Raw genomic sequence first — 26,369 nt, forward strand, 5'->3', positions numbered from 1 at the left:
CGGGAAGGGGTCTCCACAGGTGCTGGGCTTGTGGAGACTCACTTACCTTGCGAAGATCGAAGGAGCTGTCTCTTGTCCAGCCTCTGTGCCACGATTCCTTTGCCTGCTCTCGGTGATCCCAAAGTGGAGCGGTGAGAGCAGAGTGGGATGAGTGCACTCTGCTCAGCTTCTCTGACTCACTCAGGCTCAGTAGAGTCTCCCCCAAAGGCTGCCAGGCTTGGCGCGGGAAAACGTCTGCACACTGACGGGAGGCTTTGGGGCAGCGAAATCGCGCTGCCTCCAAGTGTCCCCTCGAGTTGCAAACACGTTGGGCCCCGAGACCGGAAGCTTCTGGGGGCCATGATCTCGTGGGGGTTCTCTGCACCCATTCTCTGCAATAGCGGAGAAACCGAGCAGGGCGCGCTGGTACCTCCCATTGCTCTCACTGCTCTGCTTTTGGAGAGACAGGAGCAGGCAAAGAAGCTGCAGCACAGAGGCTGGAGCGGAGACAGTTCACTAGATCAGGGGTCCCCAACCCCCCGTCTGTGGACCGGTACTGGGCTGCAGCATGCCAGCAACCAGGCCGCACAAACAAGCAAAGGCCCATCTGTGGGATACAGGCAGCACACAAAACCAGGCACTTCCCGGTCCGTGGAAAAACCTCTCTCCACGGAACTGGTCCCTGGTGCACAAAAGGTTGGGGACCTCTGCGCTAGATCTTCGCAAGGCGAGTCTCTACTGATGCAGCAGGATGGTAGGGAGGGAAGCAACTGTGGGTCAGGGGAGGCCTTGGGTGGTCTTAAGCAGGTGGCCCTAACCCATCATTAGGTCCCCCCATGGCCTTTCCCACCCTGAGATACCTTGGGTGCACTTAACGACCTGCACATTCAATTAGCAAATGCACGGGCAAAAGCAGGGAGCTTTTACATTCATTATATGTGATTCATTCCAATGACACCTTGGGTTACGAATGTAATTGGCAGGCTCCACTACACCCGTAACTTGAGGACTACCTGTAGTAACTTTCTTCACATGTCCGTATCAGAACTCTGAACCTTATTCCAGCTGCTGTAGCATCTCAAATTTTAAACAATTTTTTTTTCAAAAATCATAAGTCATAGTTTAGACTCTTACTAAAAATCTCCCAGTATGCTTTGGCATCTCTTAGCTATTGGCGAAATAGCTCCACATATCACCTATTTTGTCCAGAATTATTTCAGCCTTTAAGTATTTGATTGGACAACATGAAAAGCAGGTTTTAGAAATGTTAAACCCCTGCAAATACATAAAATAGGAGACAATTTAAGAAGTATTGTTCCATCTCACAGGATTGGATAAAACATACTGAAATGTCTATTAAAATGCATAAAAGCCAGTAGCAGTTCCATTCTTGTCTCCTACAAAGTTTGATAGATGGGAAAAAATATTGAATATAGGAATGTATATTATCTACAATCACTTTCAAACAATTGTGTTTATCCTCATCCACTAAGTTGAGTTCAGAAGTGCACATCCTCCATCTGAAAAAGCCTGCCTTTTATTATAGCATGTATTACAAACACACACACACACACACACATACAGACACAAAAATCCTTCACCACTCTGTGAGGATCAACATTTTACTGAATAAAAGGTTACAGTTCCAAATTTTAAAAACAGACTGAATACACAAAATAAATAATTCCGTACACTAATTTCAACATTACAGGTTAACTGTCATGCATCAAATCACCCTCTAAAAAAAGTAGAGATTCCATCATGGTAAAAAAAAAATCCCAAAAGGCACCAAAGAGAAAAATCACAGATATGACCACTCGGGAGAAAAGTAGGGAAGGGAAGCCGCTGACCTATGAAAAAGAGGCAAGGGAAGTTCTAGAAACAATGATTTTTGACAACTTGGATGTTATGGCAGTGAGGAGATGTATCTGTAAAGTCAGACTAAGTTCATTTAATGCTGCCTTAGAGGACTTCCCGAGGATACTGTAGTGCAGGCTATTCAAACCTTGCAAACTTTTAAGACTTGTAGACTTCAACTCCCAGAATCCCCCAGCCAGTCACGCTGAGTTGAAGCCCACAAAGTTGCCAAGCTTGCACATCCCTGCCCTAGTGCCAAAAGTGACACATTCACAGCACACAGATATTGGCAGGAAAGCAGCAGGATATAACCGGGGGCTGCTGGAGCACAGAATATTTGGAAAATCCCCCCTCCCCTCACCCCAATCCTACTTATCTGAAAGGAATAACCTGTTGACCTTATTAAAAAAAAATTTTTTCCGTTGGCTTCCAGACAGCCCTGAGGTTCTTGGAAAGCCTATCAAGCCTTAATTGGTGACAAAAACTCTTTTAACCCAGCACCGTACAGCTAGCGCACTCTCTGGCACACAGAATTACAGGATGCCCTCGACTTAACAACCACAACTGTGACCTAAATTTCTCTGGTTAAAGGAGCCGTGCCCCCTTTTACTATCTTTGTTGCCACAGTTGTTAAGCGAATCATGGCAATTGTTCGGTGGGTGGTGAGGGGAATCTGGCTTTCCCCACTGACTTTGCTCGTGGGAAGGTTGCAGATGGTGAGATTATGACTACGGGACAGCGCAACTGTCACAAACGCGGGCCGCTTGCCAAGTGCCTGAAATTTTGAGCCCATAAACGTGGGGATTCCGCAGCCTAAGGGTGAAAAATTGTCCTAAGTCACCCTTTTCGGTGCCGTTCTAACTTTGAACTGTCACCAAACGAATGGTCGTTAAGTCGAGGACTACTTGTTAGTATCTTGGCCAGCTGCTGTCTTATCTAGTACAGGGGTGTCAAACTCGCAACGTCACGAGGTGTGTGGCGACTTTTTCTGCATTTCCGGAGCTGGGCTGGGCGTGGTTTCGGCATGGCGCATCCGGCCTGTGGGCCAGCAGTTTTATCCCCCCCCCCCGGATCTAGTTACTTCAGTGCATCCATAAGACTGCCTGCCTAAGATAAACAGTTTGGAAAAAAGGTGGCTTGCTGAACCAAGCTGAGAAAAATTAAAAGCAGGGCAGGCAACAGATTTTTTCTCTAACCTTTCCAAGGTCAAAATTCACATTTTGTTTGTATTGGTTCTGCTTCCGTGACATCAGGTGGGGCCCAAAGAGACAGCCAGCAGTCCAAAAATGGCCACTGAGATTTGTAATGGTTTTCCCCCTCCTTTGAACAAAGGAGTCCCTTGTGTTACATCAAACTTCCTTTGAAACGCTGAGTTTCAAAAGCCATTTGTAACACAACACGGAGAGAAAGGGAACTAGTCTGGATTTACTAAGTGTGCATCATCAGCGAGGTGGTTTTTTTGGACTATGACTCGCTGTAATCCTAGGTTTCCAAAAATAATGACTAAGGCACGAAAGTGGCAAAATGGCACTTATATCACTCTTGAGATAAAGGCAACTTTTTGAAAGTATTGGCAAAGTTACAGGGGTGGCTTTATGCATCTGACCCCGTTCCCAAATACGTTTTCTTGAAGTTCTCCAGCTGCTGAATTCTGTTTACAAAGCTCCAGAAGACCACTTTAATTCCATCTTCACCCCTGTATTTACCCATCAAAGCTTCCACTCACAACAATCCTGGTCATTTGATGGACATTTAAAGGCCAACTTAAGGCATTATGGCAGACCTAGAAAGCCTGCTTAAGACGATCTCCTGTCACATCCTCTCCACCAGTCACAGGGAAATCCATGTTGGTGCACCATGGGTTAGTAAGCAGAGGAAGACTGTGGTCCTCATCGGGAGAGAACTATCTTGCTGGCAATAATTTCATGAGAAGTGCAGCTCTGACCAGCTTGTAAACTACTGTACAGTCACAGTAACATTTCCAATTTTGATTTTTCTTCCACTGGAGAATGAAGTCATTAAAAAGCCAGAAGTGTTAAAGCACTGTCTTGGGATTCAGTGGAAATGTTGGGAAACGTTGGAATTTGTGCTTCAAATGATGGGAAATGTTGAAACACGTGGCTCATAGGAAAATGTTATAAAATTATTGGGATAGGGCAAAGTGCAAGAGTTTCTGTTTAAAAAAAAAGAGTTGACAGTTTTAAGGTAGACAACCCTTAGCCTTCATAATTAGAGTGCTTGATAAAAGCTAAATATCCTGACATTGTGGAATGCATAGATGCTTGGCTCCAGACAGTCTTCTTTCAATCACTCTCCTAGAAAAAGATCTCATGTTTCTTCCTACTCGGCAGTAACACAATGACACTTCTTACTGTGGCTCTAGTCCAAGAAGGTGACAGGGAGAGACTGGCATAAAGGAACCACTGATATTCAAATACAGGACTTAAAAAAAGAAAATATTTCTCATGGCAAAATGTGGGCCAGAAGTGACTTCTAATCTATAGCGCTCTTATCTCCTCAGAGTCCCACTGTCAGCAAATCAGAGCGTAACCCCCACTTTGCATTCTTTCTCCAAGACACAGATGGATTTCAAACTAACTGTACTTTTTAACACAGTTTTGCTAAGTTCCAGTATATTTACAATGCTTAGTTTTTCCAAGAGTGAGAAAAGGGAATATGAGCAAGGGCACAACCTAATCTCAAGATCAGGACAGTCAATCAACTTAGCAGCTAAAAACCAAAATGAATTGCAACAGGAGAGGAAGAAGTATGGATTGACAGTTATGCTACATCCAGGATAAACATAATTTTTCTTGTCTTAGGAATGATGGCATGCATTTAAAAACAAAAATTCCACCTTATGAATTATTTGCTTATCATTAGAAAAGGCTAGCAGGCTACAGTTAACCATCCTTCACGGAAATCTCTCACCTCTATGCTTAGATAGCAATGATAATCCATGGACAACCCGGGGATCAAATTGGCATCTTATCCAGAAGGAATGGAACAAAGAAGAGTTAAACAAATCTCTACCCCAGACCTAAGAATCTTCTGAAGAGTCAAATAAATATTCCAAAGGCCAATGTCCATAGAAATTTACAGTCATCCAGGTCACGGTTGTCCCAAAGGTGCTTTTTCAAGAGGCAACTGGACTTTCTTTGACAAAGAAAAAACACCTTTGATGCAAACATCAACGTGAAATTTGGTATGGCCCAACGGCTACCAAAATATGATTCCAGGTATGCCAATTATGGTAAACAATAATAGGATATGAAATCAAGCATTAATAGACGTTTGCACCAATTGATCTGATAGGCAAGAGTATCCTGAACCACTAGATGGCGCCCTGGCCTGAGAAACCAATTCTACACAAGGTGTGCTTAGTAGAGGAGTAGAGATAAATCAAAAGTGTAATGATGCACGCTCAAGTAAATGTAGAAATTGAGCTGCAGGGACTCCTCTAGAGTCATCACTCACAGGAGTAAAAAATATCTTCAGGCTCATAACGCTCGTGAAATTCGGTGGCATTTAACTGCCCAACATGACAAAATCCCTTGAATATCAAGACTGATGAAAATACTAAACTTTAAACCGCCAGTTAATTATCATTAAAGAAATCTGTATTAGTTGCAAAACAGGAGCTGCCAGAGGGTACAAGGAGTTGGTTTCTGATAAAAAGGCACTTTTTAGCTGTCTTGGCCACAATTCCAACCCGGAAAAGGACCGAAAAAGATCAAGAGGACAAAATGGTCAACTCAACACCACTTGGGCTGACGTAGAGAATTTAAAAAAGCATCTCTGGATGGTTATTTTCAAAGCTAGGTTCAACTACTGGTTGGTCTTTCGCCAGCCTTTGCTTCACAGGGGAGTCTTCCTATGCTGCAGAATGAGGTAGCAGAATTAATTGGACCACTTGACCATGCAGGCAGGGGGTGCCACTCTGCATCCATTCCCAGTCAGCGCCTCTGCTCCCTGATGGGCTAGCTTTGTACGTGCAGGTAGATGCATTGTCTATATGCAGCCATTAAAACCTGACTCTCCACGCCATTGGAAATTAAAGGATTCACGCTATCGTCAAAATTCCATTTGGCTGTATAATCAGGCTTTAAACAAGGATAGGAGAATTCAACTTTCCTTCAAGTTGGTTCGTGATTTTGAAGATACATTTTGATAAACGTGCAAATCTTCTTATTATAACCATTTGCATTACTTCACCTGACTTTATTTAAAACATGGCTACGGTAGGATTACTGCTTTTGGTTTTGGACTCTTTGTTTGCAACTGTACTTTTTTTTTTAAGTGGGTTAATCCTTTGGGGTCTGTGCAGTGAAGAGTATTTGTGGATCTCATTAAACTAGGTAAGTTAATGAGCCTAAGTTGTATTCTCTGCACATTCTATAGGCAGACATAACAGTCAAAACGTCAACCACAACATTTGATGAGAGTTTTCTACTGCTCATTCTGTCACTGTAATAGGACACCTACTAGTAGCATATGATGTTGGAAGACAAAAGTTGTTAAGGTTCTTGCAGTCTCTGGGAATGTGGAATGCCGAACCACATCCTGCAACTTTGGCTGACGTGGAATGATAACAGGGATTATAACAATTCATCCCAACATTAAGTGGGGGGAAAAAAAACACCAAAATGAAGATCAAAGCAATGCCACAAATACATAAGAGGCAAGAAGGAAGAACATCCCAAGCCATTTCCAGCTAAATGTTGGCCCAGATCTAGTGAACATCCCCCCGCCAACTTTAAATGTTACTAGAATCTTTAGGGGAAAAAAAGTTTAGCACAGTCCAAGAGGTCGCACTGATAAAGAAAATTGATCATCCCTTTGTGCACTCCCGGAAGTGCCTCAAGCTCCAGGTGATTCCAGAACTTAAGCATCTGAGCCTAGAGTGTATTCCTATACGCATCTATGCAGAAGTCAGCCCCATTAGTTTAATCAAGCTTATTTCCAGGTAAGTGGGCAGAAGATCGCCTTCTAAATCTCTCAACTATCAGACACTGTGCCACCAACCATTGACTTTTGGCATTAAATAAGCAGTGGTAGCACGGATTTTAAACTGAGTGAGGATTTTCCCTTCCATGTTATTTCCAGTATTTCAGACCATCAGATCAGAACTTGACCCCGGGAAGGTCAAAAGCAGACATTCCTCATTCCCCACCGTGGCAGAGGTACTGTACGGACCATGCCCAGGTAGGGCATTTTCCCCAAGGCACCAATGTCCCAATATATCCATTTCTTTCAAAACAGAAAGACAGACGCAAAGACTGAACTTTCGGAGAGGAAATAAGGCAGCTGGAGCACTGAGCGGACACCCTGCGGAGCGCGCCCCAGTGACGAAAAGAAGGAAGCAAAATAGTCTCTTGTTGAGCTGTCAGCCGTTGTACTGTTGCTGATACCGCAAATTCAGTTCTCGCAGTTCCCTCTCCCGCACCCGGCGAGACTTGTTGGATTTGGTGGAACGGCTGGAGCGGGTGGACTGAGCCGATTTGGTGCTTTGGCAACGAGACGACGCCCTCTTGAGGAGATTCTGAGAGATGGAGCGGTGCAGGTTCTTCATGGAAGAAGAGGCCGCCATGCTTACCACCCAGGGATGCTTTAAGGCTTGAAGTGCCGTCATCCGGTCACTGGGATCCACCGTGAGCAGGTGGTCAATGAAATCTTTAGCAAGATTGGACACGCTGGGCCAGGGCTGAAAATTAAGGAGAAACAAAGGGACGGGGAAAACATTAATTGTGGTTAGAATGCAGCAATGCAGGCTAACTCTGCCCACAGCCTGGCGTTCGATCCTGACAAGGCTCAAGGTGGACTCAGCCTTCCACCCTCCCGAGATCGGTAAAATGAGGACCCAGATTGTTGGGGGGCAACATGCTGACATTGTAAACCGCCCAGAGAGTGCCGTAAAGCACTATGAAGCAGTTCATAAATCTAAGTGCTATTGCTATTAAAATTGGCGATAAGCAAGCCAACTTGTTTTTCTTTAAATAAGGAGTTTTCTCCTTTGCACTTGCAAGCACCATATCATTTGCTCTACCTGAGAATTCCTTTGTCTACGGACTGCGAACTGTGACTTACGTTGGATTTTTCCTACCCAAGTGATTCCCAGGGACAACCATTGCAAACTGTAGCTCCAGAAGTCGAGTAAAACAGGGGTCCCCAAACCCTGGTCCGGGGACCGGGACCGGGCCGCAGCATGCCAGCAACCGGGCCACACAAACAAGCAAAGGCCCATCCGCAGGATGCAGGCAGCACACAAAACCAACACACAAACCTTCCGGTCTGTAGAAAAACCTCTCTCCACGTAACTGGTCCCTGGTGGCCAAAAGGTTGGGGACCTCTGGAATAAAACATCAGTAGGGACTGAGAATGGGATTCTGGTTAGAGTGTAGAATCAATGGATGTTCAATAACACCTGAGATTAGGTAAAAAATTTGTTTAATATCTATCGTGGTCTCTCCATGCTCCTTCCAGACATAGAATTGACCGTCTTAATTAGACGGATACACAATTTATACTACTGGAGCTGAAAAGTGGTTTTGTTTATCTATAGCACAAATTCATTTCCAGCAGCAGCAATGCCAAGAGGAAAAGGAGTACAAAGTACCACGCAGCTCCTGCAATTTCACATTTGCACAGAACCCATGCTGAAACATAACTCTTATCTATCATTTGATCAACTATGTTATTATTATGAGCAGTACAATAATATCCAAAATAAGAATTTGTTTCATCTTCAAGAATTTGGTATTGCCTTCTATCTGCAAAACAGTTCCCTATTCAGGAGTAATGAACAGTTTATACCTCTCTTCTTGATCTAGATTTTGTACCTAAATATAACAAAACAAAAATAAGGACCCTGTTTGTAGTTAGGTTTTAGGTGAGATCACAGACTGCTGCAATGTTAAATTTTTTAAAAAATGCTAGTTGTCATCATCGAATAATCAATGTTAATGTTTTAATGTTATTTTAACAATTTAACCGAACAGTATTATTTTCACCAAAATGTGAAGCAACTCCTGAACAGGGAACTGAGACCGGCAGCAATAAATTATCCCCTTCAATCTGACAAGCGAGTCAGCATTACCGGCTCAGTTAAGGGGCGCTAAACAGGAACAAATTCTCAAACAACAAAGAATTGGATTTCTTATCCTTTCAATTACTGTGCCATCCTCTGAAATGGTAAGCAGAGAGCAGTAGTAATTAGAAATCTCTTCTAGTCAGCAAACACAAATTGGTTTATTGATCTGTTTATCTTGCTGGAGGCTTCACCTGCTGTACAGTATGTATCTTTGGTTTAATTTAATTAAGCTACCCTTCTGAAGAAAAGGGAATATATATATATATATATATATATATATATATATATATATATATATATATATATATATATATATATATATATATATATATATATATATAAACCCTATTAAGGTTAGAAGTGAAATGAGCTTACTAGCTTCTTTGCCTACAGCCCATTAAAATGACCAGTTTCTAGGATGAAATAAATGAGAACATGGCAAGCTGGCCACAGAATCTCAGTCTCATGAGCTTAATATTACTTCTTTGTATTATTATTATTAGTAGTAGTAGTAGTAGTAGTAGTAGTATTTGCTCAAGGAGAGCTGCATTAGACGCAATGTTAAAACAGGCCTTTGAACTTACTCGTATATGGTACCACTTAAATTTCAAGCAAGGAAAAAAGGATGATTGGTATGCAACAAGTTCATGGATAGGAAAGTGGCTGGGCTCCTTTCCCCATCTGAATCTTAAACCAAAGCAGAACCCACACAATAATGTTGCTTGAATATCGTGGCTTAATAAGATGGTCTAGGTCCGTGGTGGCAAACCTATGGCATGGGTGCCACAGGTGGCACACAGGGCCCTCTCTGTGGGCACGCACGCTGTTGCCCCAGTCCTAGGCCTTCAGCTGGGTTTTATAAAACATTTTCGCTTTAGGCCGCTGCTGCCATGTGCACACAAAAGAAAAGGTTCAATCAATTTCAACTTCTCACAGGAAAAAAAAAAGATCTCACAAAGTTGGAATTGACTGATTGAACTTTTTAGTCCCACCCAGTCTGCCGTTACCACTGTAGGCACACCCACCCAATGGACCACAACCACCCAACGGGCCATGCCCACCCAGCACCTGACGATTCATAAGTGGGTTTTGAGTTGCAGTTTGGGCACTCGGTCTCTAAAAGGTTCGCCATCATTGGCTTAGGTCATACAACATGATGCCAAGACAACGGTTCGGTTCCAAAAGCAGCACCACAGGTTATTCAATGTGAACTTATCCTTGCCTGACTAGGTGCAGCTTGGCGCCTGGTCAACCATGCAAGGGTTTACATCCATTTTAGTCTGGAGCGGGTAAGCCCGTAGGAAAAAAATGTGCTACAGTATTTTGCAAAGTTGAGATATACCTTAAGGTTCTAATCAGCTGGAATTCCAATTCCAATTCCCAAAATTGACTCCTTTCTTCCTCTTTGTTGTTCCAAGCTCAAAACGTAGAACAAGCAAGCAGCAACAACAACAACAAAAAAAAAGCGGAATGGGACTCAGCAGCGGTAGATAAAATCCATAGCTGTTGCTATAAACATTCAGAGCCTCATTAACGGGCTTCTGTGTGGAGATACTGTTCCAACAGCAAGCACCAAGGACAGAAGAGGCTTGAAATTCATTATTTTACCTGCTGATTTATACTGTATTGGTCACGGTTCCCGATAGTCATGCTTTGGTTAGCGTTTCATAATGAATTTCCTGAAGAGCTATATCCAGTCTTTCAAAAACAATGTAATGTACTCATTCAGTTATTCACAATCAAAGAATGATCTACTGGAAACTACAGCCTGCATGACATCCCTAAATCCTTTGTTAATTCATTTCTATTTCACTCTTCTGCCTTTTTTTTCTTATTTCCTTATGTATCTTCTTTAAAACGCAAGGTTTTGCCAACGGGTTTGAGGAACCCAGAGTGGGATGGAGGCAATCAGGTGGCTTGTTTGACTGACTGCTGTCACCGGGTTATGGTTTTTATTGTTCTATGTTGGCTTTTTATTTTTTGTAAGCCGCCAAGAGTCACTGAGAGTGAGAGGGCAGCAATATAAATTTTCTAATCAATAAATCTCATATAAAAAAGCAATAAATATAGGGATGCGGTGGCTCAGTGGGTTAGGACACTGAGCTTGTCGATCAGAAGGTCGGCAGTTTGGCGGGTCAAATCCTGAGTGCTGCGTAGCAGAGTGAGCGCCTGTTACTCGTCCCAGCTTCTGCCAACCTAGCAGTTCGAAAGCACGTAAAAATGCAAGTAGAAAAATAGGGACCACTCCGGTGGGAAGGTAACAGCGTTCCGTGCGCCTTTGGCGTCTAGTCATGACCACGGAGATGTCCTCGGACAAGCACTGGCTCTTCGGCTTTGAAACGGAGATGAGCACCGGCCCCTAGAGTCGGAAACGACTAGCATGCATGTGCGGGGGAACCTTTACCTTTACCTTTACCTTTAATCAATAAATAATAGTTAACTGTCCTTTTAGAAGAGGGGGAAAAAAGTTCCATCACACCTATCAGAACATTCTTTCAAGGTTTCAAAGATGCTCCCGATTGGCTCAGTCAGTGGGAAGTTAAAACTTAGGAGCAAGGTTTAAGGTTGACTGAATACTGAAAACAGAACTTGCTGTTCTGTAGCTTTAACTCCTGGCCGGTCCTTCTCTGTCAACCTAATCCACTTCAAGCTGGGAGGGCGTGAAGGGTGTTCAATGAAATTTTAAGAAAGGATAAGATATAAATGTGACCAGTGGTGCATACATTTACAGCAGGGGTCTTCAAACCTGGCCCTTTTATGACTTGTGGACTTCAACTCCCAGAATTCCTAGAAGTCCACAAGTCATAAAAGGGCCAAGTTTGAAGATCCCTGATTTACAGTATAATATGAAACAGAGTAGAAGCTTCAACAAAAAATTGCCATTCTATTTCAGTTTGTATGACTGGACAGCTCAAGGCGTCCCAAGTTCAGGGGAAACAGAGGCTTAAATATATTGACTGAAACAAGCAATATTCTTGTTCTGCACACCGAAGAAAAGAAATAAGTACTACTAAGTAACAGATTGCCGGTGAAATGGTTGCAGTCAGCGAAAGACTTAGCAAGCTAAACAGTGAGAAATTGTATAATATACTGCCTGGGACATTTGGAAGCTACAGCTGATATTTGCAGTAGCTTAACAGGCACTATCTTCTAATGAGTCTTATATCCATTTTGTCCAGCTCACCTTTAACAATGCATATAGCTGACAATAAATAAATGACCGTGCCGCAGAAATGGCCAAAATCTCGGCATATGTGAAAGATCACTCGCAACAAAGATATATAGTGGAATGGAGAAGATGGATTGATTATATTCAGAATAAATATGGGACTACAAAGTATCATTTAGCATAGGAATAGTTTTTAGTCATTATAATTAGAGGATATATTATTTATCTTTTCTATGGTTAAGGAGAGTTAAAGTGCGATAGGATTTAAAGAGTAATTATAGTAATTAGAATATTTTAGATTGAGATTGTGTGATGTAATACCCTGTATTCAGTTCTGGGAAGTCGGGGGGGGGGTGTTGGGAAGGGAGGGATGGGGAGGGGGGTAGGGGAGATGGGGTATATGCTCTTAAAATGTATTTTAAAACTTTTCAATAAAAAATAAATAAATGACCGTGCTGTAGAGTAGCCGTATTGTACGTCCAAAATTGTCACAACCATGTTAAGAAACAATCTATAGCGCAAGTCACTTGGCCAAATCATCCGGAAGGCTTCTTTTATATTGGCCGCCCTTATTGATCTGTGAATGTTTTAACAGCCAAACAAACCAAAATGAAATTTTCACAGAGGCTTGTCCAACCGTATGTATTTAAAAGGAGGGGGGGGGCGAGAGATTAGGATATTTATTTAAGAAAATGTATATAGCCACCCAACTCACGGTCCGGAACTCCGGGTGGTTTTCAAAGATAAAAATCTCATATAAAAAAAGCAATAAAAAGCAATAGCCTTCCCCACCCCCCACCAAGTCCCCTAATGACAGCAATCAGTCAAACAAGCCGCTTCATGGGTTCTATCCCATCTCGCTTCCCCAGGCCTGATGGCAAAACCAGGTCTTCCGGTCTTTGTGAAAGAATTTCAAAATGGGGGCCAATCTTATTTTTGCGGGGAGGATGTTCCACAGGAAGGGAGCTACCATAGAGGAGGCGTTTCTTCTTGGTCCCATTAAACCAGGGGTAGGCGACCTTGGCTCTTTTATGACTCGTGGACTTCAACTCCCAGAATTCCTGAGCCAGCCACGCTGAGGGGAAAGGGAGAAGTTTCCAAGCTGAGCCATGCTGGCTCAGGAATTCTGGGAGTTGAAGTCCACAGCAACAGCAAACCCCCCCCAGCCCTTCTTTCCTCCTCTTTCTTTCCTTCTGTCCAATCCACACCCACCTCAGCTTCCCTCTCCCAGGGCAGGCTCCTGCAAAGCCTTTCAGCCAGCCCCGCTACACCTACTTCTTTTTTCTAACTATATGTGGGGGTGGTGGAAAGCGAGTAAATTTCAGCTAGTCAGACGTGGCAAAAGTGAATTGGCTGTAACCAATACAGAGACCCTGGCTCCAGTTTGCCATGTCAACTGATAAAATACTTTCTCCATGGGTAGTGTTTTATTTGGACACTTTTGTTGTACAAATACATTTTTCTTGCTCTACAAAGTGGTGAAGCTGAATGAATCCTTCAGTACTACTGTGTTTATGGTCAGGTTTGTAACAACTTGGAATTTCCTTAGTCTTTGCTAACATCATTTTACAACAAGTACCAAATAAGTTCTAAATCAGTCATCTGAAATACCTCAAAACATTGACTTACTTTGTAGGGAGGGACATTCTGTACACATGCTATCTAAACTGCCGGCATATGTCAATACAAGTAATTCCTCTTGTATTTATACAACCCAGCTTGTGAATGCAGCAGCAGGTGTTCCTATGAACCAACAGCCAGAAACCTCCTACGCACAATCAACTACCTGCACAATTTTATCAATCAGCCTTGATCACTTGATTGAAACAATTCTCATGGTTGAGGAGAAGCCTGCCAATCCTCCAGAAAAGCATTTAAGTCCAAACAGCAAAACAAAATCTTAACAGAGAAACATGTCTCTAAACTCAGCCCTTGCACTCTCCCAATGAGATGGGAGACAAAGTGACCCGCTGACATTAGCTACGTATACTGTAGACTGTATAATGGACTGGGGGGGGGGGATAAAGGAGATGCAAAAGGCAGAGCCTGAACAAATGGTTGATATTTTGGAACAATCAAGGAGATAAAGAAGAAAGAAAGAGAAAAAGAAAGAAAGAAAGAAAGAAAGAAAGAAAGAAAGAAAGAAAGAAAGAAAGAAAGAAAGAAAGAAAGAAAGAAAGAAAGAAAGAGAGAGGACTTCATGAATTCATTTTTACAAGACACCTTTCTTTGTCTCCTGTTTTCCCAAGAAATCATTGCCAAATACTAGAATGGTAATGAAATGACTTTTGACATGGTCATTTTTCTCCAGTGCTTTTCAACAAGCAAATTTACTACAGACTTTAAACAAATGAAAATAATAATAATACTGGAAACAAATGCATCAAAATATTCCAAAAATCCTAAAATTTGAACTGAAACCACAATATTCTTATCAGCTAAAATTCCAGAAAACATAAATGAAAAATATCACATTTTGCAAGATAAAAGCTGCAAGCTGCAAGAACTACGTAGTTGATACTACGTTGAAAAAAGCAAACTGTGGACGATATCAGATGGGGAGACCAAATTTGAACATCCATTTGGGATTCTATAAAGACTTCTGTGTTGGCCAGGAAGACCTCCAAGGTCCCTTCCAGTCCTATGATTCTATGTTACATGCATTTTAAGAGACAATGTGTCGACCCTTATAGATAATGAGGTTTGTTGTTAGCTACAAAGTCGTGTCCGACCCACTGCGCCCCATGGACAATGTTCCTCCAGGCCTTCCTGTCCTCTACCATCTTCTGGAGTCCATTTAAGCTCACACCTACTGCTTCAGTGACTCCATCCAGCCACCTCATTCTCTGTCATCCCCTTCTTCTCTTGCCCTCCACCTTTCCCAGCATTAGGCTCTTCTCCAGTGAGTCCTTCCTTCTCATTAGGTGGCCAAAGTATTTGAGTTTCAACTTCAGGATCTGGCTTTCTAAAGAGCAGTCAGGGTTGATCTCCTCTAGGACTGACCGGTTTGATCGCCTTGCAGTCCAAGGGACTTGCAGGAGTCTTCTCCAGCACCGTAGTTCAAAGGCCTCAATTCTTTGGTGCTCAAATGAGGTTTAAAGGTAAAGGTAAAGGTTCCCCTGCACATGCGTGCTAGTCGTTTCCAACTCTAGGGGCCGGTGCTCATCTCCGTTTCAAAGCCGAAGAGCCAGCGTTTGTCCGAGGACGTCTCCGTGGTCATGTGGCCGGCATGACTAGACGCCAAAGGCGCACGGAACGCTGTTACCTTCCCACCGTAGTGGTCCCTATTTTTCTACTTGCATTTTTACGTCTTTCGAACTGCTAGGTTGGCAGAAGCTGGGAAGAGTAACAGGCGCTCACTCTGCTAGGCGGCACTTGGGATTTGAACTGCTGACCTTCTGATTGACAAGCTCAGCGTCCTAACCCACTGAGCCATTGCGTCCCTAATTAAATGAGGTTTAGGAAATGGGAAATGCTAGAAGTCTTGGATTGTGGATGAGGGTATTGTAATAGAATCCTGAAAGCCTGTCAGAGCCCCTGTCTGCTTCAATTTATACCTAACACAATCCAGGCAGAGTTGGGTTTTTTCACACTTTCCACTTCCTCAGAATTCAAATATCTTTTCTGTAATGCTGGGTGCTCTCCTCTTCCTTCTCTGAGTCAAATATGCATTCTACCACACTAGTATGTTACAAAAATTAAGTCGAGAAATAATAAATTTCCTTGACAACATCCAGTCGGGGACTACCTTTCCAGTTACCACAACCTGAATCTAAGCAGTTGGAAGCAAAATAAATTAGTTTTATTGCTAGGATTAATCCCAGTTAAATAATTTCTGTTCTCATGGTCAACATGGAGTGGGCAAAATTCAAGTCCACAAAGGTTTTTTGCCCAAATGCAGCCTCCTCCACCCTCGTAGGAACATCTTACGTACAATCTTCTGATTTAACTGCAGCCAAGGTTGCAGGCAAACAGGCCTGTGGCCCGTTTCAACTTTGAAGGACCACAAATGCCAAATGAATCTGTACTTTCTCCCCACTGCCTCAGATCTGCAATCAGATCAGCACAAAAGGGAGCAAACTCTATGTACATTAGTTTGTGAGATGGACAGCTGCACTAAAGATAGGGGAAAAGGAGAAGAAAGCTTCAGAGTGAGCGTTTGTCAGGATGAAAGCAAAAACACATTTCTTGGTAAATGGATTTCTCTTCTAAGAAATGGTAGAATCCTCTCAAGGCCCTCTTAAGAGTAGAATATTGTAGTCTCCATTCCAGCCAAGACTTTCATGGATTTGTTACTTCATTCTTGCATGCACTTGAAAACTGAGCCCTCAGTCTAGGTATCTGTAACACTAACTGGAAGCCAAAGGCCCTCCAACTCCTGTTGGACTCTCCAACCTCCATCACTCTGCTTATTAATAGGAACTGGAAACTAACCATATCTATAAAGCAGGGGTCTCCAAACTTGGCAACTTTCAGACTTTGGATTTCAACTCCCAAAATTCCTCAGCCAGCCAGGGCTGGCTGAGGAATTCTGGGAGTTGAAATCCACAAGTCTTAAAAGTTGCCAAGTTTGGAGACCACTGCTATAAAGTCATTGTTTCTCATTCCAGAATGAAAAGTATCTTACAGGGGAAGAGCCACTGTAGTAAAGCAGTCTGATTAGAACAGGTAAGGGCCCAGATTTCAGCCCAGTGACTGAATTTGGATTAGTAACAAATAGAGTTGTTGCTATTAAAGCAAAATGAGAGGAGACCTCCTTGTAAGATACCTTAGGCATCTAGAACAGAGGTAGGGAACTATGGCCCCTTTAGGACGTGTGGACTTCAACTCCCAGAATTCCTCAGCCAGCCGTGCTGCTCAGGAATTCTGGATGGTTGAAGTCCACAAGTCATAAAAAGGCCAGAGTTATAAAATATAACTCTGGATATATATAAAAAACCTAATCCAGTCTCACAATTTAGATTAAAATTACCAAAATTTATGTATGATTTCTAAGGCGGCCTTGGTTTCATCATAGTATATTATCTTCTGTACAAATTTTACATTTGTGTATTACACCACCAAGTCAGTACTTCATCAGTGATGCACAACTGTGTGTTCAAGGCAACATCTAGACCAAAACTTTCTCAAGTGTGTTCTGCTGTCAAGGTGCATTAAACTTTGTATCAAGCGGAAGTGGTATTCATTAGAAATAAAAAGCGGTGAGTCACAAAATAACAGGGAGGGAATGACATTGGTGGACCATATTCCCAGACAAGATGACAAATGTAAATGACCAATTTCAACCACTCTTCCAGATGATGCACCCTCTGCCTTTTAAATGATGAGGAAAAGTTTATAAATTGCATTTTGCTTTACTTTGAATCTACCCTGAGAAAGATTCCAGGTGGGCTTTCTTCACTTTTTAGTTTTAGAGTAATACAGAAAAACAAATCCTGAATGAAAAGAAAAGCAGAACCGATGCATTTGTTTTATTTTACCTTCTTCTATAGCTTAATGTGTTATCCATAGCCTTTTCTCTTAATATCGTTATTAAATAACAGGTGGGATTTAATAGTGACTATTTAAAGTCAGCCGTTGAGCTTCACGCTTCCTGAGATTTGAAACCAGGCCTCTCTAGCCCTAATAGTCTTGTATAACATAATGTCTTCAAGATAATCTTTTGGTTACCTGCATGCTTGTCAATCAAGCTTTTGCTTTTGTGGGAGAAAGCAGGAAGACAGCTCCTAAAAGTAAAGTAGACAAACATAGCTACAACTACAACAGAATAACTGAGCTTCAATAGGAACATATGAGCATTTCTTTTAATGTCTGCAAACTTATTAGATCTGCAGACATTAAAAGAAAAAAAAATCATAAATCACATCCTAATGAGAAAACCACACAAAACCACACAATATTCAGTGTTAATTAGAAAGAAAAATGTCAAATGAAATGACGGAGTAGAATGGAATATCTTGGACGACGATATAATAGAACTATGTACATGAGCACTTCAAGTAGGACCTGTGGAAATAATTGCAACCTGCTACCGAAGCTGCACTTTTGCCACATATGGAATCTATTGAGCGATTTCAGATATTTAAAACATTTTGTGTCATTGTGAAGACTAAAGCTGGGGAGGGGAGGGCAGGAAATAAGCAATTAGACCAGATGTTATGAAAATAAGATGCAAGACTGAGAAACAAGTGGCCAGAAGTCTATTACCATGTAAGAATAGGAGAAAGAAACATGAATTTTAAAGAGGGTTCAGGAATATACAGAAGCTTATTATCATTAGGGCTTCTTGTGTCTGCAATACAAGCAACTTACCTATCCAAGTTCCCAAACAAAGATTTATTGCTTTGGGTGAAAATCTAAGGGGACAATCTTAGTGTAATACACCAGTATAAACAAAAACTAGCTGCTCAGACTGTTTGTGAAGGTTAACAGCATCATGTCCTGCTCTTTTGAGATGTGAAATACATGGAAATTGTAGTACATATTTAAAATCAATCAATCAATCAATCAATCAATCAATCAATCAATCAATCAATCTCTCTCTCTGTATATATGGGACGCGGTGGCTCAGTGGGTTAGGACGCTGAGCTTGTCAATCAGAAGGTCGGCAGTTTGGTGGGTTGAATCCTGAGCGCCTGTTACTTGTCCCAGCTTCTGCCAACCTAGCAGTTCGAAAGCACGTAAAAATGCAAGTAGAAAAATAGGGACCACTACGGTGGGAAGGTAACAGCGTTCCGGGAACCTTTACCTTTAAGTAAAGGTAAAGGTTCCCCCGCACATGTGTGCTAGTCGTTTCCAACTCTAGGGGCCGATGCTCATCTCCGTTTCAAAGCCGAAGAGCCAATGCTTGTCCGAGGACGTCTTCGTGGTCATGTGGCCGGCATGTCTAGACACCAAAGGCACACCTTTACCTTTACCTTTACATACATATATACATACATACATATATACATAGATTCCTTCTTTGCCCTGCTGTCCATCACTCCCTGTGATGTGGCCCCATTTATAAATTAGTCAAAGATACAGGAAGGTAATTTGAGGATAAGTCTACGTTGAGTTTTTATTATAGGATACATCCAACCATTTGATTTCTCATCTGGAATCAGCAGACACACCAGAAAGAGCTTTTCTGCTGCGTATTCCAAAAACATTTTTTTCCTATGGAAAAACAAAGCCTTCTGCTTATTTAAATAAGCCCTGATGAAGCAAAGAAGCTGCAGGGTGCAGGGAAAAACACAATTAGTTCCTAACAGATAAATTGAGCTGATGCTACTCTGATAAGCACTGTAACGCAGGAAGCTAAGATCATCAGAAGTGTTTGTAGTCTCTCTCCGAGCTGCATTAAATTTCCCTCCTTGGTCATCAACTATATATCATCCAGGAGCCAAAGAATAATAATTAGGGCAGTTGAAGTCAGCAGAACCTGGATGAGTTATTAGAGTAGTGGCCATTGATCGCTTAATAGCCTCTTGAAAATAGATCCTCACTTCAAGAATGGAACCACACTAGGAAGACTCCTGCTGCCACACTGGCAGACAGCAAGTGCAATACAGACAGTCCTCAACTTAAAACAATTCATTTAGTGACCGTTCAAAGTTAGAACGGCACTGAAAAAGGGACTTATGACCATTTTCACCTTCATGACCATTGCAGCCTCTCCATGGTCATGTGATCAAAATTCAGATGCTTGGCAACTGACTCATATTTATGACGGTGGCAGTGTCCTGGGGTCACGTGATTCCCAATGGGGACGCCAGATTCATTTAAAAACCGTGTTGCTAACTTAACAGCTGCAGTGATTCACTTAGCAACGGTGGCAAGGAAGTTCATAAAACGGGGCAAAATTTGCTAAGTAACTGTCTCACTTAGCAACACAAATTTTGGGGTCAATTGTGGTTGTAAGTCGAGGACTACCTGTAGCTGGTGTCAGATTTTTCTTGTCAATCTACACTTCAATTTTTATTTCGCTGACAACAGTCTCGGCAATTTTATTTACAAATTTGAGCCCAGTCTCATTTTTTGAAAAGGCACTGGTTTTGAACAAGTGGAAAAGGAGAAAGATCCCTATTGCTGAAATACTTCTTTGATACAAGAGCTAAACCTCTTGAATTTTTTTCTCACAAAAAGTGCATAGGAAGTTAACTCTGCAATGCAAAACAGGAACGATGCTGAGAACAAGCAAATGATAATCCTTTAAAAGAAATTAAACATTACGCCAGATTGTATGTAGTGCTAAGTCAGAGCAGATGATACCACTCTAATGGCAGAAAGTGAAGAGAAACTAAAGAGCTTCTTGTTGCGGGTGAAGAAGGAGAGTGCAAAACTTGGGTTGAAACTTAACATTAAGAAAAGCAAGATCATGGCATCCGGCCCTCTCAATTCCTGGCAAATAGATGGGGAAGAAATAGAGGTAGTGACAGATTTTATTTTCCTGGGCTCCAAGATCACTGCAGGGGACTGTAGCCAAGAAATTAAAAGACGCTTGCTCCTCGGGAGGAAAGCCATGGCAAATCTAGACAGCACACTAAAAAGCAGAGACATCACCCTGTCAACAAAAGTGCGTATAGTCAAGGCTATGGTCTTCCCAGTGGCAATGTATGGCAGTGAAAGTTGGACCATAAGAAAGGCTGAGCGCCAAAGAATTGAGGCCTTTGAACTATGGTGCTGGAGAAGACTCCTGCGAGTCCCTTGGACTGCAAGGCAATCAAACCGGTCAGTCTTAGAGGAGATCAACCCTGACTGCTCTTTAGAAGGCCAGATCCTGAAGCTAAAACTCAAATAGTTTGGCCACCTAATGAGAAGGAAGGACTCACTGGAGAAGAGCCTAATGCTGGGAAAGGTGGAGGGCAAGAGAAGAAGGGGACGACAGAGAATGAGGTGGCTGGATGGAGCCACTGAAGCAGTAGGCGTGAGCTTAAATGGACTCCAGAAGATGGTAGAGGACAGGAAGGCCTGGAGGAACGTTGTCCATAGGGTCGCGATGGGTCGGACACGACTTCGCAACTAACAACAACAACACTAAGTCAGAAGTTAGCAGAGTCTACAGACAATTATTTGAAAATATGGGAGAACACTAGGGATGGATATTTATCTTTCTGCATGCTAAGAGGAAGACTCTTAATAAACTGTGTTTATCTTTCTTCCATTCTTGGCTGATCATTAAACAGGAATCATGTTTTATCAACTGCTAAGAAAGTTACCAACAAATCCTTTGTTTTAAATCACATTTTGATTTAGAAACAAGAATGTGGACAGCCAAATTAAGTTGTACATAATTCTTCTTCTGACTCTCAGGCAGGAAGAGAAACAAATAGACAGTGCAGAAATCCGAAGCTTCACTTAGGTTTGTAAAGAGCCACTGCACCACAATTTAATTTTTTTGTTATTACGTAAAAATACAGTTAGTGAGAAAAGTCAGCTCTTGAATCTAAGAGAGGTAAGCTCAATAATCAAATAGTTTTGGCAAGACACTGTAGCTTTGTATTTTTGATATACATTTCATGGAATTCTGATTTAAGCCTCATCAAAGGAATTTAAAAGTCAATGTATTTTAATTCGAGTTACCATACTCAGTAGGAAGCTGGAGATCATCTATAAAAGATGTTTGCATGACATAACCTAGGAAAACATACATAAACAACTGGTCAAATGAAATATCAAGAAATCTGACCTGGCGCACACCTGAAAGGTATCTCCCACAGGCAAAATTTCAAGAACAAGATTAAGAAATACTACGTATTCGTGTATCACTGTATTTTGGTTGAGTATTAAGAACATTACAGCTGCACAGTGCTATTAAGTTCTTTCGTCCGTTACTATTTTGGAACTATCACACCGCAGCCTCTTGGGCCATCTGAACCATTCCCTGGCAACAGGCATATTCCTAGAAGAGACCCGCTTGTCAGAGCAAAGCAATTCAGAAAAAGCAGATTATCGCCTTTGAGAAGCGATTCAAATATCGAAGACGTCACTGCAATGACATTACAGAGACAGCACTATTCCTTTACCATTCCTTTATCTCCTTTAATTAGATTTGATCCTGGAAGAAGCGCCTCTGCCCTCTATCAGTGGGGATGGAAAGATTCCCCTTGTTGCGGTATTGATATACAAAGTATTAAACATATTGTGCAAGATTGCCCAAGTCGTGCGTTCTCCAGTTCCCTAGAAAATATGCATGAACCAACACCAGAGGTAATCGCTTGAATAGCTGAATTGGACATCCAGTTATGAGGCCAATGCCAAACCCCCGGAGTAGTTTTACTTAAAATTACGAGGTTTGTGTATATACGTTTACTTTTCTTCTGGCATGTCCTCATCACACACATCATCATCCATCAACTCTTTACTCACCTCCCCCGAGTAACTGTATTTTCCTTTGAGAATTTGCCGATACAAGCGGGTGCGATTATCATCCTCAAAAGGCATCGTCCCACTTAGTAGGATGTACGAGATCACCCCAAGCGCCCACATGTCCACAGAGTTAGTGTAAGGCTTCCTGATCAAGATCTCTGGGGCAATGTACTCTGGGGTCCCACAGGTAGTCTTCATTAAGCAGTCATCTCCTTTCTTCCGAGCACTCGCTAGCCCGAAATCTGTGATCATGATTTTGGAGTCCATACCTGGGTGATAATAGAGCAAGTTCTCTGGCTTCAAGTCTCTATGAGTTATGCCCAACGTATGCAAGTATTTAACCCCATCCAACACCATCTGTAGCACTCGGGTGGCGTCTCTTTCCGTGAAAGAGCCTTTAGCAATGATACGATCAAACAATTCGCCTCCTGTGGCCAGCTCCATCACCATGTAGACACGCTCCTGAGTCTCAAAAACTTCGATGAGTTGGATGATGTTGGTATGCCGCACCCGGCGTAGCACACACAGCTCCGATTCGCATACTTCTCTGCCCTCACGGTATTTGGTCTCTATCAGCTTGATTGCGTAAGGTTGCTTGGTAGCTTTGTGCTCCACTCGTACCACGCGACTAAAGCTACCTCGGCCAATCAGAGCTTTGATGTCATACTTGGCTGTCACTCTGGGATCAAATTTGGCTCGGTACTTGGCCACTCTGTTCTTACGGGGCTCCTGCTGTTCCACATAAGGATTGGTGTGACATGGAGGAGAAGGAATGGCAGATTTGATGGCATCTCCATCACCTTTGATGAAATGTTTATAGATGTCAATTTTATAACCAGTGTAGGGCTCGACCTTTTTAACAAGATCCAAATGAACATCCTTGGGAGGCTCGGGAAGTACTTTACTGGTCCCACAGCCCATCACTAAATGGTACTAGTCATCCATCAAAATGGTCTCCCGGGATAGCACCACAGCAACCATGTCTGGAACAATTCCAACCATTGCAACAACCCAGGAAGCTGAAGAGAAAGAAAGAACAATCAGTGTTTTGTGGCTCAAGCGAAAGCTCCCTCACCTAGGCTTAATTCAAACATCAGGAACTTTTTAGAACTATAAAAAATGCTGCAGCTAAAAAAATATCCAGTTTCTATGCTAGAAAGTGAAGCGGTAGGCGTGAGCTTAAATGGACTCCAGAAGATGGTAAGAGGACAGGAAGGCCTGGAGGAACATTGTCCATAGGGTCGCGATGGGTCGGACTCGACTTCACAGCTAACAACAAAATGCTAGAAAGCATTAGGGCTTCAGTGTTGATACAGGGAGCCCTTGACTTACCACAAGTCAGCACAAAATTTATGTCATTAAGTGAGACACTTATTGAGTTTTGCCCCATTTTACGATCTTTCTTGCTGCAATTGTTAAGTGAATCATTGCAGTTGATAAGTTATTAACCTGGTTAAGGGAATCTGGCTTCCCCATTGACTTTGCTTGTCAGATGGTCACAAAAAGTGATCACATGACCCCGGGACACAGCAGCGGTCATAAATATAAACCAGTTTGTCAAGCGTCTGAATTTTGATCATTGAGGCAGCCCTTCTCCTTAAAACAGTTTAGGGCGGGAGACCCCAAACTCTTTAGCTCATCAAACGCTTCATGAAGTCTCAAATTGTTTGTGGACCCCTAAACATTATATAACAACAATTTAATAAATGGCACTTTGATAGTATAAATAGTAACAGTGGATAGTTTCATCAATCCTTGGGGGGGTGTCAATATTAACCATTTTGGGAAATCCTGGTTTAGGAAGAGGATTAAAATTTATGTTATACATAGACAGGTTATTAGTTTAGAAAACTTTTTTAGTTTTTAGTTTTAACATTAATTTAAATTTTCTGAATTTTATACATATGCACTCATGCACAAGAAACGTTTGAATCTTTCCAAGTAAGTTTACCATACATATTTCAGCTATTTGCAAATAGACACAAAATCTGGGAAACTGAAAGATCACCCCATCTTTTGAGAATGGCAGAATAAGTACAACTTTACAAGCATATCAAAATGAAATGCAATACAGGTAGTCCTTGACTTATGACCACAACTTGTACAGGCATTTCCACTGTACGTTATTGTGGTTATGAGCTAAATCAGGCCCAATTTCACAATAATTTTTGCAGTGGGCGTTAAACAGAGGCTGCTCCCCCAATGGGGCTTTTTTGCTGAAAAATAGCAAAAAAGGTGCAAACTTCAATCACATGACTGCAGAATACTGCAATGGGTCATAAATGAGACTGGCTGCCGAGAGACCCAACTGCGATGATAGGTGATGTAACAGTTGTAAGTGTGAGTAAAGGTTGTAAGTCCTTTTTTTTGGTAAGGCCATTATAACTTTGAATTGTTGTTAAACAAAATGGTCATTAAGACATAGACTTCCTGAGGATGATAGGTGATGATAGGATGATAGGTGATGTAACAGTTGTAAGTGTGAGTAAAGGTTGTAAGTCCTTTTTTTTTGTAAGACCATTATAACTTTGAATTGTTGTTACACAAAATGGTCATTAAGACATAGACTTCCTATTTGAAAGCAAGCAGTTTTAGAAATTCAGTGTTACAAGTTTAATACATAAACCTAAACTTTTTTTAAAGCCAAACCCTATGTACAGGATTAGAATAATCATAAGGTCCAAGAAAGAAATAGCAATCAAATTTTGTAATGGATCAAAAAAGGTGGGAGACTTCTGTCTAGATTAGAACATTCCTGTCCTTTTCTCCCTTGCTGAAGCTTGATTAGCCCGAGCATCTGAATCCATCTCTCACTACACACTGAGCTGTGATTACCTTATTTTATCCAAGGAGACCCGTGTTAAAAGAGTTTCACAAGACACACTTAACCACAAACTAACGACACAGACTGGATCAGTATCTCACACACACCGCTAAAATGTGGTAGACCAAGAGCGTCATACACAAGGACAGGCCTGACTTCGCAACATCTCAAAAATTAATTTTTTTAAAAAAAAGAGACCAGAGCTTAACCATGAGAAACATATTTCACCCACAGGTTCAATTCCCAGTCTCCCTAAATCAGCGTTTCTCAACTTTGGCAACTTGTAATGTGTGGACTTCAACTCCCAGAATTCCCCAGCCAGCAATAAATAATAATAATAATAATAATAATAATAATAATAATAATAATAATAATAATAATAATAATAATAATAATAAATAATAAAAATAAAAATAAAGCTTTGGTAACAGGTTGTGTGAAAGGGTTTGTAAACTTTAAAAGACCGTGTTAGATGAAGGGAAGGGGGGGGGGAAAGAGAGGGGGGTTTATCTGGGACAGATTCCTATTACCCAAATATAAGATTTCTATATCTGTTTTTTAAAAAAGAGCTAATTCTAGACGTTTTTTTCCCCCCGGCAGGGATCCACCCCTCCCATTTCTCCTTTCTTGATATTTCCCATCCTGCCTGCTGAAGCATCTCCTTCCCAGACGGGTTGGGATAACGGGCCAGCTGGGAATTATGGGCACTGGAGTCCCGACACAACGGGAAGACAGAGACGGGCTGGGGGCAACCAGCTGTCAGAAGAATGCGGCGCTGTGTTTCCCAGACCGCCGCCTTGGGCGGGAAGAAAAAAAAAAACAACAACTCTGCCCGGGGGAACAAGGCAGCCTGAGGGAGCCCCAGACTCGCTACCAGGCGGCGGCAAGGGAAAACGGGCCTGGCCCGCGGACCCGGGAGAAAACAAGCGCAGGCCCGCGAGGACCGAGGCCACGCCAAGCAGGAGGAGCAGGGCAGCGAACGGCGCCCCGTCGAGGGCCGGAGCTCGCCGGGCCGCCCCGAACGGACTCACCTCAGCCCGCGGCCGGGAGGGCGCCGGGTCCAGCCCAAGCCCACAGGGGGTTCTGGCCTGGCGCTGGCC

At 42.3% G+C, this 26,369-nt stretch overlaps 2 protein-coding genes across 3 annotated transcripts in view; one reads left to right on the top strand and one right to left on the bottom strand.

The window, feature by feature from the left end:
- Positions 1 to 20,973, top strand: part of PDP2 (pyruvate dehydrogenase phosphatase catalytic subunit 2) — a 259,441-nt gene extending 238,468 nt beyond the window's left edge. For both annotated transcript variants that reach the window (XM_083370756.1, XM_083370755.1), the window contains one exon: positions 20,935 to 20,973. The gene's annotated coding sequence lies outside the window, so the exon portion shown is untranslated. The remainder of the gene's footprint in view (positions 1 to 20,934) is intronic.
- On the bottom strand, positions 1,588 to 26,369 carry PSKH1 (protein serine kinase H1). The gene is made up of 3 exons (XM_083370762.1): positions 26,301 to 26,369; positions 22,446 to 23,464; positions 1,588 to 7,540 (listed from the first exon to the last, which is right to left on the bottom strand). Exons 2-3 carry the CDS (start codon positions 23,364 to 23,366, stop codon positions 7,223 to 7,225), a joined length of 1,239 nt encoding a protein of 412 aa, XP_083226888.1. The 5' UTR covers positions 23,367 to 23,464; positions 26,301 to 26,369; the 3' UTR covers positions 1,588 to 7,222.

This window comes from Vipera ursinii, assembly GCF_947247035.1.
Source record: "Vipera ursinii genome assembly, chromosome: 10".
Taxonomy (NCBI): Eukaryota; Metazoa; Chordata; class Lepidosauria; order Squamata; family Viperidae; genus Vipera; species Vipera ursinii.

Coding starts and splice junctions, on each gene's coding strand:
- PSKH1 (XM_083370762.1), bottom strand. CDS start 23,366: ATGGGCTGTGGGACCAGTAAAGTACTTCCCGAGCCTCCCAAGGATGTT. Junction 7,541..22,445: donor AATACAGTTACTCGGGGGAG/GTGAGTAAAGAG, acceptor CTTAATTTTCAG/CCCTGGCCCAGCGTGTCCAA.